The sequence below is a fragment of the Canis lupus genome, chromosome 11 (assembly GCF_011100685.1).
Source record: "Canis lupus familiaris isolate Mischka breed German Shepherd chromosome 11, alternate assembly UU_Cfam_GSD_1.0, whole genome shotgun sequence".
Lineage (NCBI taxonomy): Eukaryota > Metazoa > Chordata > Mammalia > Carnivora > Canidae > Canis > Canis lupus.
Window position 1 is genome coordinate 823,431 of NC_049232.1, and position 20,170 is coordinate 843,600.

Below are 20,170 nucleotides of genomic sequence, written 5' to 3' on the forward strand. Positions count from 1 at the left end.
TTATCCTTTTGGCAGCATTAAATATTTATTAATAGAAAAAACCCAAATTAGTCCTCAGCTCATATTCGAAAAGAATTTATGCACCTTCTAGATGACTTCTACATCATTTCTTCATATTCCTCCTCTCAACCCTTCCTTCCATCTCCCCTCCCCCACCTCTCACCTCCTCTTCCTTCTGCTTCTTTTTTTTTAAAACTTTTTTTTTTTTTAATTTTATTCATGAGAGACACAGAGAGAGGCAGAGACATAGGCAGAGGGAAGAAACAGGTTCCCTGTGGGAGCCAGTGTGGGACTCTGGGATCACAACCTGAGTCCAAGGTAGATGCTCAACCACTGAGCCACCCAAGTGCCCTCTGTTCCTTCTTTCTTAGTTTCCTTCTCTGATTCCAATTTCCAGTCACCTTATTCTCCCCAAACTCTGATCTTTGTTCCTTCAGATTTACAAGTTTTTTGCTCTAGTTAGTATTCTCTTTCATGATCCAGAAAATTCTACCAGGCAGTTGTCTTATATATTTTGCCCAGTTCTTAGTTGTTTACGGTATGAAGGTAAGTATGTTGCTTGTTACTCCAAATGGTCAATAGAAAAAAATCCTATGACTCCTTTTTACATATGCTTAAGCTTTCTATACTCAGATGAAACCTCAAAAGTTTACAGAATTTGCTTGTTCTAATTTTTTTCCTTCTACTTTACCTATAGTAAGTGTTCCTATTCTTCATTTTTCTTCTTTTGGCTTTGCCCAATCTTTTCTCCACTTATTTTGCAGAATTCTGGAATCCTTCTTTTCTGAAGAAATAAACAGACTCTAGCATGAACCCCTTCAGTTTTATTCCGCTGTCCCTGTATGTCTATTAAGACATCCTGTTTCATATATTAAAGTGTGGTGATCGGGATCCCTGAGTGGCGCAGCGGTTTGGCACCTGCCTTTGGCCCAGGGCGCGATCCTGGAGGCCCGGGATCGAATCCCAATCGGGCTCCGGTGCATGGAGCCTGCTTCTCCCTGCCTGTGTCTCTGCCTCTCTCTCTCTCTCTCTGTGACTGTCATAAATAAAAAAAATAAAATAAAGTGTGGTGATCTTTTATGACCAATATTTGTGAATTTTATTTTTTAACTGTTAGACCGTATTCACGGAATCACATTTTCCTTACTGTACTCTTCCATTTTCTCAGTCCTTGTATCCTAACATTTCTTCCATTTATTGTCATATCTTTATCTTACCATTTAGAATTAATGTAATTATCTTGTCAAAGATTTTCACCTGGCTATTTGATTGCCAGTTTTCTTCTTAGAGCCAGCACATTTATGAACAATCCTCAGGGTAACAGTTACTGTAGCTAGATCCATCTACTGAGTCTCTTTTTAAAAACATTTTCACCACTTACTCCTTCCCATATTCTAGGAATAATTAGGTTAGTGCTACTAATTTTCAGCCTAATTGTCATTTTGGGCCAGATAATTCTTAGTGGAGAGGTGGTTCTGTGTACTGTAGGATGTTTAGCAGCATCGATGGCCTCCACCACCAGAGACAAGAAACATGTGACTCCTACCCCTCAGTTATTTCAGAATGTCTCCAGACATTGTTACATATATCCTGAGAAGCAAAATCAGCTTTAGTTGAAAACCACTCACTTAGAACAACTTTCCCTGACTCACTTCTTTCTTTCTTTCTTTCTTTCTTTTTTCTTCTTTCTTTCTTTCTTTCTTTTTTTTCTTCTTCTTTCTTTCTTTTTTTCTTTTTTTTTCTTTCTTTTCTTTTTTCTTTTTTCTTTCTCTTTTAAATATTTTTTTTTAAAAAAGAGAGAGAGAGAATGAGAGCACAAGTAGAGGGAGAAGATGACTCCCCACAGAGCAGGGAGCCTGATGTGGGGCTCAATCCCAGGACTCGGGAAACAGGACTTGAGCTGAAGGCAGAGGCTTAACCAATTGAGCCACCTAGGCATCCCAAGAAAATGTTTTCTTAGACTCAGTTTTCCCAACTGTAAAATGAAGACAATGGAACATACGTTCCAGGGCTATTTTGGGGAATCAAGGTGATGCATGGAAGTTTTTAGCATTGTGTCTGCTCAGAAAATGTTTGCAATTATCATAATAATTATTGGCTTTTCTATCAATACACTGCTCTCCTCTTCTACATCTCAGATATTACTTTATTATGGGTATATCTATAATGTACCTTATTAATTGTAATATTCCTTATCATCAGTTTAATTAATTTATCTAATTTATTATAGCATATACATTTTACCTTGCGTTTCTTACACTAACTTCTTTTTAAGTTTCCTTTTCCCAAAAAACATTGATCTTTGATACTATATCCTCTTGAGACTGTTGTCTTTTCTTATTCCCTTTACATTAAATTAATTTAAAAAAGATGAATCTACATTTATTGTCATAAATCTTGCTTATATCCTTTTGTCTGGCTTCTGTTCCAGTCGCTTTACTGAAATTGCTCAGGCAAACATAAGCAATATATTTTTATTTAAAAATTTTTTTTTAATTTTTATTTATTTATGATAGTCACAGAGAGAGAGAGAGAGAGAGGCAGAGACATAGGCAGAGGGAGAAGCAGGCTCCATGCACCGGGAGCCTGATGGGATTCGATCCCGGGTCTCCAGGATCGCGCCCTGGGCCAAAGGCAGGCGCCAAACCGCTGCGCCACCCAGGGATCCCTATTTAAAAATTTCTTATCAAAGTTAAACATACACACAGTTTAAATAGATTATTTTCTCAAGGCTTATAAAGGATAAATAGAAAACATAAAATAAAAACAGCTATCCATACTTCCTTTTCAAACCAGCTGTCTCTCACTTCCTTGAGTCAAGCACTTTTTATTTATCTTAGATGATTCTTTAGGTGTTCATATTCTCGTGTCTGGAAAACATTTTGTGATGGTTAATTTTACATGTCAACCTGACCAGGACAAGGAGTTTTGGTTTAAACAGTATTTCTGGGGTGTGTCTGTAGGATGTTTCTGGGAAGGATTAGCATTTGAATCTGTAAATAAGAAGGGAGTCAAATATGTAAACTTAGGAGGCTCCAACATTTAATAGGGTAGGTCCATGGACAAAGCACCTGCAAAGACCAAGGATAAGGAAGTTGAGAAGTAGGAGAATGAAGAATCTGAGACACCCAGAAAGCCAGGAGAGGAAAGGGACATGGAATAGTAACTTGGCAGAGGACTGAAAATAAGCATTTTGACTTGCCAGTTGGGAGATCATTGGTGGTTTAAGCAACAGTAGTTTCAGAATGGGTTTTGCCAGTGTTCTACATCTGACGCTAGTTGTGTACTTGATTATTCTTCAGATATTATCTGAAACAATTCAGTGACAGTGTCTCTAAGTTCTTGCTGTATCTTGGGGATGTAATTGATCAGGTTTAGGGACCTGAACTATGTGCTGTTTTATGAAGATAGCAAGAGCTCATGTTTGTACCAAGTTTTAAGTTTCATGCCATTGAGTTTGTGCAAGATCTGTGTTATCCCTCTGGATGGGTTTGATCTCTTGCATAAACAAGCAAGAAAACTTGCCACAGTGTTAGCTTTGCAAACCCATTAGAATGGCTTCCCGCATAGCTGGCCCTGATGATAGGACAGTGAGGCATCATGATCATGGATTGAAAAATCCAAAGGTTGTTTATGTTACTGGTGAGCCACCTGCACCGGTAGGTACCATGCCTAAGAAGTTTGCAAGGTCACAGCAACTTTTTCATCAATAACTAATATTTTCACATATCTGTTCTCATTCACCCTCTGCATAAACTACTCCTGTATTTATCCTCCTTTTTTCTGGTGGTAAGAATATTAAAATTATGTAGTCTCTCCATTGTGAAGACTTGGTCGTTAATTATAATTGAGGCATTTTTGTTGATTCATTCATGCTATTCTTAGTGGTTTTGATTTTTCATTAACACGAGACACCAAATATTTCCAAACATGCATTCAAGGTGTTTTTCCAATACATGACTATACTTATGACTTAGCCTAGTTACCTCCTCTATTGCTTTACAATAGATTTCCATAGATTTCCTTTTCTGCCAGCAATAACTCATACCTGACTCTTCCCATACATTAGTTCACTGCATCACACATTACAGCCTTCAGGTTGCAGTCACTTCATTGTCTTGTTGGTTCTTTCATTTTCAGTTTTAAGGATTCTTTGATAGAGGACAAATGAAAAATGAGACTTAAGATGTTCTATGTTTTCTCTGCCATCTGTTAACATTATACCATCTGCTTCAAATACTGATCTCTTATTTTCTGTGCTTTTGAAATGCACCAAGTTTCTTTTTCCCCCTTGCATCCTCTGCGATTATGTTGTCAGAAATGTTCTCCTGCCAGTCTTTCTCCCTCCCTCCTTGCCTCCTTCTCATTTTCTCTCCCTCTTTCCTTTCTTGAGTAGTTTGTACTCTTGAACAAGTTTAGTACGTAGGAGCAAGTGATTGTGCATATTTTTCATTAGAAATGTTTGAAAAATTTATTTAAAGTCTGGGATACCTGATTGTCCCATTCAAATGTCATTCTCTAAACTCTGTGTGTGGGCAGGTGTGTGCATTTTGCTCGCTGTGTGGACGCCAGGTGGGAGGGGATGGTAGAATGGCAGAAAGATCTCTGATTTGTGTTCTAAGTCATCAGTCTTGACTAATGGTATCAAGTCAGTCTGATTTCCCAAAATAGAAATTCTCAAGTTATCTGGGACTTTTCCAATTTCTTATTCCTTCCATTCTCTTGGTCCCAAACTGTTATTGATTTTACCCCAAGTTAGCTCTAAGACTGACCTCTGCTTTTGACTCTGCTGGTAACCACTCCCTTGGTTCAGGTTCTCCCAACCTGGACAATCGAGTGACTTCAGACCACAGAGGCCAGTTTTCTCTTGTCCCTCCTGCACATGCTGCCTGTTTACCTGTCTTTTCCCACATCCTCATTAGCCCTACAATTGCTCACATCACTGCTGTTGATTACTTCAACATCTGCCTAGATGATAGCCAGCCCTAGGCCTCCCATTTCCATAATCTGCTAAACTTTAAATTCGCCCTCCATTTTTTTCAGCCACCTACTCCCATAGTCCTCACCAGTCACTATCCTGTCTCCCTAATCTTGATTTTAAACATTTTACTCTCATATCACTTCCTATCTTTGTAGCTTCCTTGTTACAATATTTCTATTCCAACAATTCCCCAGCCTTTATGAGGCTTTCTGTACATTGACCTTATCTCTTCTTCACTAGCTTTAATTTTCTAATTTCACTTTTTTTTTGCCTCACAGAATTAGTCTGTTCAAAGAAAGTTTTCTGGTTCCATAATTGGAGACAGAAGCTGATTTATTTCTCTATATGAGTAGATCTTTACCTAGCATCTCAGATTCACAGATTATAAAGTTTGAACAAGCTTTATTATTCTCTTTATCCTTTTGAGGCCTAGGAATGAAAAGAAATGATTTTTATCTTTTTTTTTAAAGATTTTATTTATTTATTCATGAGGGACACAGAAAGAGAGAGAGGCAGAGACAAAGGCAGAGGGAGAAGCAGGCTCCCTGAAGGCAACCCAACGTGGGACTCGATCCCTGGACTCCAGGATCAATCCCGGAGCCGAAGGCAGGTGCTCAACTGCTGATGCACCCAGGCGTCCCCAGAAATGATTTTTAAGACAAGAAAATAATAGAGATTATAGTTTGCTAGATCTCCAGGCAGGATTTGGACCATGTGACCAGAGAGAAGATTAATGGTTATTTGAAAAATTTATAGGCAGCAGGTACAATAATAGCAACATGAGTCCAATATATACTTTCTAGCTTAAAAATCTAGGAGGGTCATTTCTATAAAGGTCCCTCCCATGAGACCAGCTGGTTTCTGACTGTTACTGAGTAAATAAAGACAAGTAGGTCTTATAGACTACCCTTTGTGACTTTACCAAAGCAGAGGTGTAGACAGATTTAACCTACCAACTTTCTTTCAACTTCTAGCTAAAAGCAAATCAAATATTTACATTAAAATATAGCAGTGACTCCTCACTTCCAACAACTTTAGTATTATGGGTGTTTCCTTGAGGGACCCTTACCAAGATAAACCATCATCTAACATGACTTCTGAGCACTATTTGGCAGAAGTGACCCTCCCATCCTTATGTCAGCACTTGCTTTTCTAGGCTTCTGTAACATTACACTCACATAGTTTCTTCCTATTTCATTAACTTCTTTTAGTCCTCTTTTGCAATTCATTCTTCTCTACTAGACCATTAAATATTAATGCATCCTTTGAATCTGTCCTTGTCTTTCTTTGTCACTATCTAATGGTACTCCAGTGATCATTTCCATATTCACAGATTTAAATATTATCTATAGGTTAAGGTCCATCAAATTATATCATCAATTTTTAGAAAAATGCCAGTAGTATAAAGCTTTTGTGGCATTGGGTGAGTCCGAGTATTTTTTAAAGCAGGAGTCAAACCATAAACTACAAAAGAAATTATTTATAGATGGGGATTTAGCAAATAAAAAGAAACCACTTTTCCTCTATAACTATAAAATGTTACAAAAATGAAAAGAAATAGATGAGAAAAAATATTTGTAGAAATATATATAATATATATATATATAAAAGATTTTATTTATTTATTCATGAGAGACACACAGAGAGGGTGAGGGGCAGAGACACAGGCAGAGGAGAAGCAGGCTCCGTGCAGGGAGCCCAAGGAGGGACTCCATCTCAGGTCTCCAGGATCAAGCCCTGGGCTGAAGGTGACCGCTAAACCGCTGAGCCAACACGGGGCTGCCCTGTAGAACATATATCTGATGAAAGACCTTTATGTTATTTGCAGAACATATACCTGATGATTGAAAAGTATATGTAAAAAACCTTTGCCAACTCAAAATAAGAAACAAAAACTCAATTAAAATGAAGGTTTTTTTTAATGAAAATTTGGAATAGACATTTGACCAGAGATATGGATGGCAAAAATACACATGAAAAAAATTCAACATAATTATTCAACCTCATTTCAACAGATTCAAAATCATTTTGCATTAGGGAAATCCAAATTAAATCACAGGGATTGTGAACTATAGAGAACAAACTGATGGTTACTAGAGGGAGTGGTTTGGGGGATGGGTGAAATAGGTGATGGGATTAAGAGTACACTTAACATGATGAGAACTGGGTGATGGTGTCTGCAGTTGTTGAATCACTATATGGTACACCTGAAACTAAGATAACACTGGTATGGTTAACTATACTGGAATTAAAATTAAAAACTTAATAAAAAGTATGTGGGGATCCCTGGGTGGCGCAGCGGTTTGGCCCCTGCCTTTGGCCCAGGGCGTGATCCTGGAGACCCTGGATCGAATCCCACATTGGGCTCCCTGGGTGCATGAAGCCTGCTTCTCTCTCTGACTATGTCTCTGCCTCTCTCCTCTCTCTCTCGTGTGACTATCATTAAAAAAAAAAAAGTATTGTGATAATAATACATGTTACAAACAAATTAAAGGCTAATTAAATATAGTAAAAAAAAACAAGGAGGAGAAACCCCTATACACCTATTAGAATAGCAAAAAGAATCGTGATTAGTATGAAGAATAATTAGAAACTGTCATTCATTAATGTTATGAATGTAAAATAAGGACCCCAGCCACTTTGGAATACTGTTTGGTGATTTCTCATGAAATTAAACATACACATACCATATGATTCCAGCAGTTTTCATTTCTAGGTATTTACCCAACATCTATGTCTCTATCTACATCCAAAATCTACATAAGGGTCTACACAAAAATCTCTGTATTGATGTTTATTGATAGCTTTACTCATAATTGCCACAACTGAAAACAACCTGCATATCATTCACTGATGAATATATACACAAAATTTAGGTATCTGTACAATTGAATATAAGCAAAAAAAAAGGAATAAACCATTTATTGATGTATGTAACAATATTAGTGAATCCTGAATGTATTTTGCTAAGTGAAAAAGCCAAACTCAAAAGGCTGCATAGTGTATAATTCATTTATATGGCATCTGTAGAAGACAGAAGTATAGAAAAATAAGCAGATTTATGGTTTCCAGTCCTTCATTCCTGTCCATTGTATTTTTCATCTCAAGATACAGTAGTTTTCATTTCTATTAGTTTTATTAGTTTTGGGCCTTTTTTTTTTTTAAGATTTATTTATTTATTTATTTATTCATGATAGACATAGAGAGAGAGAGAGAGAGAGAGAGAGGCAGAGACACAGGCAGAGGGCGAAGCAGGCTCCATGCCGGGAGGCCAACGTGGGGACTCGATCCGGGGGACTCCAGGATCGCACCCTGGGCCGAAGGCAGGCGCTAAGCCGCTGAGCCACCCAGGGATCCCGGGCCTTTCCTTTTTTATATCCTACATTTTCCTACTGTTTGAAAATACAGAATATAGTTACATTAAATGTTTTAATGTCTTCTAACTCTAATGTAAGTGTCAGTTCTGGGTCAGTTATGTTTGATCTTTTTTGTTCTCTACAGTACAGATCATATTTTCTTCCTCCTTTTCATGTCTGGTAATTTTTGAAGGGTTTTTAGGCATTGTGATTGAGTTTTAAAATTTCAGATCTTGATTTTAAGTTTTGTTAGATGAGAAACTTTGTTGGATGGCAGAGCAGTGTTTGTTGTAGGGATAATTATGCTCCCCTATTGAGGTAAGATCCTTTTGTGTACTATAAGCAATGCCTTGTGAATTTTGAAGCTTTTCATTCTGGCTGGTGTGAACAGGCACTGCTCCTAGATTCTGTGAGTCCTCAGCAGTGTTATCTCTCAGCCTTCCAGATGACTCTTTGTTCAGCCTTGGTAATTTCCTTATATATACACAGGGATTAATACTCTGCTGAATGCACAAAGTGATCATCTGCAGATCTCTGGAGTTCTTTCACTGTGCAGCTGCATCCTCCCTAGTCTCTTTTATCAACTCTATTACCTTGGTATCACTGAACCCCAGAGAATGTACCTAGAGGACGTACTTGTTTTTTTCTGGGCTTAGTCTACTCTCTGTGCTATGGATTGGAACCTCAGCACAGCAAACTGGGCAGTAAATCACAAGGTTTGCCTCATTTGTTTCCTATCTCTCAGGGATCACTGCCCTCTGTTGCTTGATGTCATCTGTCTTGAAAACCAGTGTTTTATATATCTTATCCAGTTTTTTGGCTGATTAAAGTGAGAAAATGAGTCTGGTTCTTGTTACTTTGTCTTGGCCAGAAAAAGAAGTCCACGGTATTATGTTTTTGATACTGCTGTGGTTTCTTTTTGTGTTTTATCATTGAATGATTTGAGTTTTTGAATGGCTGTTTTTTCCCCACCAGGAAATTCCCCCTTTAAGAGGGCCAGATGCAGAGGAAGGTGGTATTCCAGTTTTACTTCTGTGCTCATTCAAAATTTCTCTTTCTCTTTGTTGCCAAATAGTCTGCTTCATTTACCTATAGCCTTTACTTTTGATTTTTTTTGCATTTGTCTCTTTTCTTTCTTTTGCCTGCCTGTTATTGAAGATATTTCAACCAAATACAAATACAGTTGAAGAGAATTTCATTTGCTAGCTTATTTGAACCCAGTTCTTACACTCCATATGTATCAAAAGTTATACTTGGAAAACATCAGTCTGAACCTCTCGCTTATACAAATACATTTTGGATGGCACTTTTAGGTATGTTCTCTATTAGGCAAATTTCACTCTGAAGTGAAATTTAAAGGTTCTTTCCCATCCTTTCCCCTAATCTCAGCTTCTTTTGATATCCTTATGTATAGTTTAGAAAAGGGGGATTATTCTATCTTCATTGGAAATAGTGTTTGCATTAAAAATTCTCCTTGTTGCTTTTGGATGTCTCCTACAAGGAGAAGGTAGAATGTTGATTTATGAAACTTGTTTGCTGATGGATTCATCAAATTTATAAAAAATTACAAATTGTGGGGCTACCTGGCTGGCTTAGTCAGTAAAGCATGTGACTCTTGATCTCAGGGTTGTAAATCTGAGCCCCATGTTGGGAATAGAGATTCCTTAACTTTTCTTCTCTGTAATACCCTCTCCTTAGTGATTTTAAACAAAAAGGCATGTATTTGTAGCGTGAAATTGTCATTGCTCCAAATTACAGCATATGCAGAATTTATGCCAAAAACATGACATCTTAACATATAAATTAAACATCTTATCCTTACTTCATATAGATTTCCAAAAATATATCCCAAATATACATGCAGATTTATTGACATCCTGATACTATTAAATTAAAAATAGCAATAATTTTCATTTCTATCTATAAAAGGAATAATTTCTTTTTAAAGTAGTGTCATCAGTGAGACAGGCTTATAGAGTTAGATTTAGTAGGGATCAAACTTTAATGTAGATCATTTTTTATCTTCTACCAAAGACTTGAAGCAAAAAAGTCACAGTGAGTCTTCAGAAGTTAGTGCGGTGGTGGAGTGATAAGCTCTGTTACACCTTCCAGAAATGTTACAGAGTTGTTGTTTTTTTTAATTTTATTTATTTATTTATTCATGAGAGATACAGAAAGAGAGTGAGGCAGACACAGGTAGAGGGAGAAGCAGGCTCCATGCAGGGAGCCCGATGTGGGACTCAATCCTGGGACTCCTGGATCATGTCCTGAGCCAAAGGCAGACGCTCAACTGCTGAGCCACCCAGGCTCAGTTACAGAGTTTTGTCATATAATGGTATATCAGAATTTCTTCTACCTGCTGCAAAATAGTTATATGTATATCCTATAACTCCTTTACACTGTTTTCATCTACCTATCTATTAAATTATTTTCTATAAGCTGGACTGGCTGCATATTTATGTTACTATTGAGCAAAGAGAATTGGGTTCCCAGTCATACTGTCAATTTTCTCTTTCCTATGTACAGTTGTAGACCAAAAATGGCATTGCACCAAGATGGCAGTAGTCCAGACTTGATTTCCAGGAGTACTGTGACAACCTGGGAATACCCATTTAGACAGCCTTCTATATACAGTGAGCATAAGGTGATAATGGCTCTTTGATTTGTAGCAGCATCTGTCATTGTGGAATCTGTGTTCTTCATAGTTTGTTATATCATAGTTTCATCTGAGCTTTTGATTTACTTTCTCCATTACTGCTGCTGATGGCCAGATGCCCAGCACTATGGTTTTTGAACATATTTCCCAATTTTACCTAACGTTGTTCTTTGCTCAGTAGGTATCTGGGTCTTTTCAATTTTTATGCATACTGCACATATGAAAATCACCTGTGTCAACTATTACGTACAGTCAGGATCTTTGGAACTAACTTGTATCTGGGGTTAATTCCTCCAACTCTTATGAAATGCCTACTATGTTTTAGGCACTATGAATACACAAATGAATTATCTCTGTGTCAGAGGCTTCTAGTCAAAGATGATCAGAAATATACCTTTCTTTGGGATGTCTGGGTGGCTCAGTGGTTGAGTGTCTGCCTTTGGCTCAGGGCGTGATCCCAGGGTCCTGGGATTGAGTCCCACATCAGCTCCCTGCAGGGAGCCTGCTTCTTCCTCTGCTATGTCTCTGGCTCTCTCTGTGTCTCTCATGAATAAATAAACAAAATCTTTTATTTTTTAAATATACCTTCTGTCAAATGAAGTTTCAGTTATTGCCTTATTGCAAGGAGGGAGACCACACACTATGGAGAACCATGAAGCTTCATAATGGAAGAGTGTTAAGGAGGATTCATTATAGGATTTGTGCTTGTGTCAGGTGATTTTTGAGGAATATTCAATGAAGCAGGTTTTGCTCTGGTTTGGGTACTGTCAGGGAGTGTGGTGGTTAATCTGATATTTTAATGAATCTTCCCTAGAAGGCAGGAAAAATAATCTGACACTAAGTCTATAATTGACAAAGAAGCAGTTGTTATTCTTCTTAGCTGGGAAAAGAGGTTGTTTAGTAATTTTTGTGGTTTGCTCTGTAATCTTGTTTTGTCTCTGTTCTGAGAAGATCATGGAATGGCCTTTTTTTGTCTTAGCTTATTACAGTTACAGAGCTACCTTGTCTGACATCAGTGCACTGTGAGGTTAATTTCAAGAAAAGGATGCATGCATGTAAGGATTCAGCTGTAAATGCCAGGCCATTAACTAGTAACACCAAGAGCTAGCTATTAGGGTTAGGTGAGTTCTTATATGTCTGTTTGATTCATTATCTAGTGAGAAAGACAGGCCTTTAATCTGATCATTAGAATAATAATAATAATAACAACAACAATAAGTAGCAGCAGTGATGATAGTAACAACTAATATGTATTAAATTTTTATGTTCTACACACTGGCCTGAGCACTTTACATGTATTTTTTATTTAATTTTCATGACAGTCTTATGATGTAGACACTGCTATTACATTATTCCTATTAATAGATATGGTAATTGCAGTTTGGAGAAGTTAAGTGATTTTCCCCAAATTGTGTAGCTTTATGTAGGGTTGATATCTATAGGCATTCTGATTCAAAAGCTCATGTTCTTACACACTATTTTAAATATATGCTACAATGAAATGTTATGTGGTTTGGATATTGTTGGTGTTCATCCCAGATCCCCTTTACTGGTTTGGTACACACACACACACACACACACACACAGTTGCCATGAGTATGGCTACTTTTGCTCACAGCTGCCTCTTTCTTGCCTTTTCACTAGGGAGGTAATACTTCTCCTTAGAACAGCCTTGAGGTATTGATTTTGACTAATGGGTGAGTGAAGGGGAACGCATGTGGTTGAGAGTGGTTGGGTGAGGGAGAAAGGCTGGTCTCTTAAAGTGGGACCTACTCTTTGACGCAGTTAGTGCTCTAGAGCTCTGCAGGAGATGGGGCAGAGGCTAGAATCCAGCTGAGACCTAAGACCAAATTCTAGCCTGGCTTTTTGCCTTGCCCTGTCATATTTCTTCACTCACTCCTCTGTCAGAGAGCATTCTTGTGATAAACCACTTATACAGTAGTCCCCGTCTCAGACTCTTTGTAGGTGACAGACAGATGGCAACATGCGTTATTGATGTGAAAAGATATCAACATGGAAGCAGAGAGGAGAGATGCTTGCACTTTCCTGGCATGGAGAAGTTGAGAGATGGTATTGGGGAGAGAAGTCTTCCTGGATGAAGCAGCTCCTAAATGTAGTTTTAAAGCATGAGTTGGATTAGGCAGGTGAAGTTATCTTTGAAGTCAACCACTTGATTTGCTAAATCTGTGCAAAAGAATAAAGAGTAGAATTTAAAATTTTGCGATTAAGTTAATATCCTTGCAGGAATTTTAGTTTTCAAATTCTTACACTTAATGTGATAGCAATTATTAAGAGAGCAGGAAGGGACATTTACGTTCACTAACTACTTAAATGTGAAATTTATGGTGTTAGGGTGTTCTCTCATATAGTCCCTCTATTAATATTTCAATGCAACAGAAGATATGAAATTCAGAGGTGAAGGAAATTGTTCAAGTTTTATATTTTAAATTCATGCAGTTTGTCTTTTAAAATATACTTTATTTAGGCATACTTTACATGCAATAAAATGTGCACATTGAAATTATAAATTTTGATGAGCTTTGACAACTTTCTGCATCCATTTAAATCTACCAATTGAGATGTAGAACATTTGTATCACCTGAAAAATTTCTGTTGTGCCTTTCCCAGTCAGTTCACTTCAATATTCAGCCCCATCCAAGCACTGCGCTGATCTAAATCATTATAGATTGGCTTTCTTTAGTAGATTTCTATTTTTGTTATGCCCTTTAATACATCCACATTTTAAAAATATTACCATTAGGTAAAATTAGCCACATATTATGGAAATGTCTGGATTTATTCTACAGTTTTTTTAGACATATCACAAAGTATCCCAGAAGAACTTACATACCAATTCAAGAAATATTTTCTCAAGTATTTTGAGGGACATAGCAGAAATTTAACCAAAACAAGATTGCAACTTCTTCCTCTGCCTCCTCCTCCTCCTCCTGTTCTTCTCTTTCTCCTCCTCCTCCTTCTTCTTCTTTCTTCTTCTTCTTCTTTTTCTTCTTTCCTCCTCCTCCTCCTCCTCCTCCTCCTCCTCCTCCCCCTCCCCCGTCCCCCTCCCCCATCTTCTTCTTCTTCTTCTCTTCTTCTCTTCTTTCTTCTTCCTTCTGTCTTCTTCTTCTTCTTCTTCTTTCTTCTTTCTTCTTCCAAAATTGCAACTCCTAGTGATAGTCTTTTTCTCTTAAAATCTGCTATAAGACTCTCATGGAGCTCACAAGACAGGTGTGTGTATGTGTGTATGACTATAGGGAGTTGCTACACCCCAGCAGCCTCCCTCTGCCTCTCTCCATCACTGTTCCTTCTTTCTTCGCAAAGGTAACCCATTATTCTGACATCTACCTCTGTGGTTTGGTTGTGTCTCTTTTTGAACTTTGTATCAAGGGAATCATATAAGATGTCATATTTAGTCTTTTATTCAGCACTGTGTGCATACTTTGCAAATTCTTCCAGAGTCATACCGTCGTGATCAATTTGAATGAATTGGGCCAAGTATCTTGCTCACCCTCAGGCCTTGAGGTCTGTTGTTTTTATTGTCTGTAACACCAAATTCCACCATGATGCTAAAATGCATAGAAAAAGAGGCCCTTTTTTGCCTTTCTCTGGGGTTCAAGCATGGCAGGAGACAGCCTGATGGGAGGTGCTGAAGATGGTAGGACTATATCCCCTTTATTTATTCTTCTTACATTTAAGTTTGAATGAAGTTTAGGGGGGAAGAGCATCCAAAGTTGATCGGCTTTTCGTTTTTGTAGCTCAGTCATTTGATAGAATTACTAGGAAGCAGACAGTTCCTTGGGGATAACTTTGTTGTAAATATATGGATTATACATTAAATGAGTGTTTCAGAGCCAGAGTCTCCAGGAGTCCTGCCTGTCATCTAGAGCTCATGCCTCTTCTATACAGCTCTAACTTTCAGACTTCATCTCAAATAGTGGCAGTACAGTTTTAAAGCCACGTAGCCTGGGCTGATACAGCTACTTTCTAATTCCTCCATATAAACAGCACTGCACTAGATTGTCAATATTTTATTTTATGCTGATTCCTTGAAAAAGCAACTCTCTTGTGAATGATAATGTGGTTGCTTGTCTGCCTGATGATTGTTTTCCTGTATGTGGGGAAAAAAATCCAATTTAGTGTCAAGCATTAATCATATTTTAGGCTATTTGCACCTGAACATGTAAGGTGTACATCTTAAGACAATTAATCATGATTACAGTGGAACAGAGTCAAAAACAATGGCATTAATATGATCAAGGACTTTTTTTCACTATAAAATTTGAGATCGAGGTATTATATATGATCCTTCAGAAGACTACTTCTAGCTAATGAACAGTTCTACTGTGATTTTATGCTGTGTGTCTTTAATAGCATCTGATATCTTGTTACTTTGGCCTATTATTCAGGGTAGCTAGGAACATGCCAACAATGAAAATATCATTTCATTATTCTGTTGTTCTTCTTCTCTTTACCATTGAAAGGAATGTATTTACAATATAACTTTTATGGTTATGATAGCCAACTCATTTTTTACTTCTTTTATTGTCATCTGTAATGTCCAGTTGTATGTTTACAACCTCTGTTGTCTATACTTGCTGCCAAGAGGGGCTTAGATAATAAACTTGATACATATAAGCACTTCAGCATGTATTATGGCAAGTATTATTTCTGGGATTCTATATCCATATAAAGCACACTGTCTTTTATATTCCACTGAGTATATCTTTTAGCTTCACTAACATTTTCAAAACACTGCCTATGTGTAGGCATTATGAAGACACAGAAATATTTAGACAGTAACCAGTCTGCTCTCAAGGAGCTTGTAGCATTGTAACCAACACAGGTATACCAACAAACAAAAAAGAGCACGTAGACCCAAAATCATATTAACATAATTGGCATACGTTTAACCTAATACACATTTTTACTACATTTAATCAATGATCAGAATATCCAGCTGGTACACACTTGTCATAGCATATCTGCTTTTGTGAATGTCTCTTCTCTTGCTTAGGGTTACAGGAGAGATGAAGGGTCTATTTGGATGATTTCTTCATCACTGCTATAAAAGTTCTTGGAAGAGTGTTCAGTTTTGTAATACCTCTGCCTGGAGCTTGGAATAATGCTTGGCAAATAGTAAGGCTTAAGTGAACCCTGCTTAAATCAATGAAAGCTCTCCCATTATTTACTTCTAGTAAGCTTGGCTTAAAACTAAGAGCATGTGTGTATATACATAAATATGTTAATAAATATGTATATATGTATATATACATACACATGCATACACATATAATATTATATATCATTATTACATCCATCATTGTTACTCATTATTTGCATATATATTTTTTGCCATTTCTGCCATTGAAAGAGTATACAGGGAGCATCATGTGTTTAAAATGCTCCAAAAATAGACTCAATTTGGGACCCCGGGGTGGCTCAGCAGTTCAGTGTCTGCCTTTGGCTCAGGGTGTGATCCCGGTCTTGGGATCAAGTCCTACATCAGGTTCCCTGTGAGGAGCCTGCTTCTCCCTCTGCCTATGTCTCTGCCTCTCTCTATCTTTCATGAATATATAAAATCTTAAAAAAATAGACTCAAGTTGTCATTTTAGATTTCTTTATAATTTAATTCGATGCTATAAATAATTAAATAGTATTTTTAAACAGTATCTACCACGCTCTTACAGCTTTCCTATGGGAAACCACAGAAGTAAAATGTTGCAAAAGTAGCAGAAGATCAGCAGTCTGGATAAGCAGTAGTTTTTCTCTTCTAACACACAGCATTATGAAAATGAGCAAGCATAAAGGAAGGAGTATGGATATTAGATTATTTATCATAAAAGTCGATCCTTGTGATTGCTTCTCTTAATAAAATGATCTGTAACATAATGGAATATGCATAAATACAGAATGAATGCTCCATTTCAAAGAACATCTATAGGACTTGTGGGAATAATTTAGCAGATAGACATAATTAATGTGATAGCTGTTGAATAACTTAAACTTGGAGTTTGCAGATAATTGTAGGGGAAAAGGTTTAGCCAATCACGGTTTATGTTTCAAAGGGAACTTGGACAAATGAATACTTAACAGTGGAGAGTGAAAGAAAGACTCTGGCCATGATGAAATAGATATAAAAGTGAAGAAATCCAACTAGTTATCTTCTTTATAAAAATATTTCTGTTAATATTATAAAGAAAGAGCAAGACATTTTAAGTCTCGTCATTCTTTTTTATGTACTTCCTTTTCCATGTTTCTTGAAAGTACTGTTTTTAATTTATCATGACACCTATAAAGTTTTATTTGTAAAAATTAATTTGGGTCTCATCTAATATAACTAGAAAATACAAACATATTTTAAATAGTGTTGATTTAATTAAACAAGGAGGCCTGGATAGAGTCATGTGACACTGAGGTTGTGGCACCTTGGAAAGGAAAGCAAAATCGGCTTATAAATACCTCAGGGTTAGAAATTGAAATTTAAAGACAAGCCAGCCAATAACAAGCAGCCAGTAAGGCCAGTAAGGCTTTAAGCTATAGCCAATCTTCTTTCTTTGCTTCAGTCTTGTCTCTATAAAAGTTTTCCCCTACCACTATCAGTTTGGTGCTGCCCAATTGAAATCAATTGTTGCTCAAATTCTAACTTTTAATATGCCTCAGTGTATCTTGTAATGATAGTAATGCAATTGTATGGCCTTTGAAAAGAAACCTAAGATACAACTTAGACGGTCTCATTATTACCCACAGAATCTTGGTAAAATAGAAGATAGGGAAGCTGGAGAGTTCTCTTGACATCACCTCAGGGTGTGGAGCTAGCATCAGGAAGGGCATCCTTCCAGAGCTCTCGGTAACAAGTGGGCTTCCTAATGCCTGTTTTGTGGTTTTGCCTCGTTGGCACAAGCACAGTGTAATCACTCAGATTAAACTTTGTGATATCCTTGGTGGTGAAGCAACCGGAAGCATGGTGACAGCCTCTGAGGGGTCCTTGTATTCACTGTCCTAGGAGGTGGAGACATTTGTGAGGTAGCTTCATTGGGAACCCAGCTACTCTTTTCTGGGCTGCTGTCTGTTTCAACTTGCCTATAGTAAATGTAGTTCTGAGAGTGTGAACGTCGGGTTAGTGAAGAATCCTTCTTCTTCTGGGCAAAGGACTAAACTCTATGTGAAATTAAAGATTAAAAAGACACCGTAAAATCAGTGCAAATAAACTTATATTTTGTTTTCTCTCTTAGGAGATGCACATGCCTCATTTTCCTTCCTGCTCTCACCAGTCTTCTTTTTAATACTGAGAGACGTTTTTACATTTGGCTTTAGAAATGAGAAGGAGTGGGACACCTGGGTGGTTCAGTGGTTTAGCACCGCCTTTAGCCCAGGGCCTGATCCTGGAGTTCCGGGATGGAGTCCCACATCGGGCTCCCTGCCTGAAAACCTGCTTCTCCCTCTGCCTTTGTCTCTGCCTCTGTGTCTCTCATGAATAAATAAATAAAATCTTAAAAAAAAGAAATGAGAAGGATGTTATGGGGCAAGAATTATTAAGAAAGGAGGTCTGTCTTCAATAACTTTCTACACCACAATCTTTTAAAATACCTCATACAATGAATCACTTTTTAGGACAACTTTTCCTTTAAAGTTTTACAAGAAGGAAATAGTTTAATTTCCAGAAGATGGACTTGACATTATATTACTTGTGTTGTGCCGATAGTCTCAGCAGAATTTGACACCCTACACAAAGCCCCGTGAAGTTGGTATCATTATTTTCTCTACAGTGCACTTGGAGCAGCTGGGGCCAAGTGAGATACATATCTTGTCTAAGTTTCTTGGCTCATAAGCAACAGAATTAAGACTTAAACATAAGCTTGTTTGCTTTCAACATCACATTTGCTTTTAATTGCTATGTGTTCTGCCTATCAGACTTCACTAAGGTGATTTACACTGTACCTCATTTGATCAGCAACCCAGATTCACCACTGGGTTAAAAGCAAGGGACTTTCTGAGTTGCAATTTTCTACTCAGGAAAATGTGCATAATGATATGTCTAACACATAGGATTATTTTCAGGTTAAAGTTGTTAATAGACATAAAATGGCTAGCTCATATTCTGGCAGCAACCTCATATTCAAGACATGTTTGTTCTTTTTTTTTTTTTTTATTGGTGTTCAATTTACTAACATACAGAATAACCCCCAGTGCCCGTCACCCATTCACTCCCACCCCCCGCCCTCCTCCCCTTCTACCACCCCTAGTTCGTTTCCCAGAGTTAGCAGTCTTTACGTTCTGTCTCCCTTTCTGATATTTCCCACACATTTCTTCTCCCTTCCCTTATATTCCCTTTCACTATTATTTATATTCCCCAAATGAATGAGAATATATAATGGTTGTCCTTCTCCGACTGACTTATTTCACTCAGCATAATACCCTCCAGTTCCATCCACGTTGAAGCAAATGGTGGGTATTTGTCATTTCTAATAGCTGAGTAATATTCCATTGTATACATAAACCACATCTTCTTTATCCATTCATCTTTTGTTGGGCACCGAGGCTCCTTCCACAGTTTGGCTATCATGGCCATTGCTGCTATAAACATCGGGGTGCAGGTGTCCTGGCGTTTCATTGCATTTGTATCTTTGGGGTAAATCCCCAACAGTGCAATTGCTGGGTCGTAGGGCAGGTATATTTTTAACTGTTTGAGGAACCTCCACACAGTTTTCCAGAGTGGCTGCACCAGTTCACATTCCCACCAACAGTGTAAGAGGGTTCCCTTTTCTCCAAATCCTCTCCAACATTTGTGGTTTCCTGCCTTGTTAATTTTCCCCATTCTCACTGGTGTGAGGTGGTATCTCATTGTGGTTTGGATTTGTATTTCCCTGATGGCCAGTGATGCAGAGCATTTTCTCATATGCATGTTGGCCATGTCTATGTCTTCCTCTGTGAGATTTCTGTTCATGTCTTTTGCCCATTTCATGATTGGATTGTTAGTTTCTTTGGTGTTGAGTTTAATAAGTTCTTTATAGATCTTGGAAACTAGCCCTTTATCTGATATGTCATTTGCAAATATCTTCTCCCATTCTGTAGGTTGTCTTTTAGTTTTGTTGACTGTATCCTTTGCTGTGCAAAAGCTTCTTATCTTGATGAAGTCCCAATAGTTCACTTTTGCTTTTGTTTCTTTTGCCTTCGTGG

The 20,170-nt window shown here is 37.6% G+C and overlaps 1 protein-coding gene across 1 annotated transcript in view; it reads right to left on the reverse strand.

Moving 5' to 3' along the window:
* LOC481472 (T-cell-specific guanine nucleotide triphosphate-binding protein 2-like) overlaps positions 1 to 20,170 on the reverse strand; it is a 297,728-nt gene that overhangs the window by 68,789 nt on the left and 208,769 nt on the right. Inside the window, 1 exon segment of the mRNA XM_038551675.1 lies at positions 4,525 to 4,553. Within this exon segment, the coding sequence (XP_038407603.1) occupies positions 4,525 to 4,553 (29 nt within the window).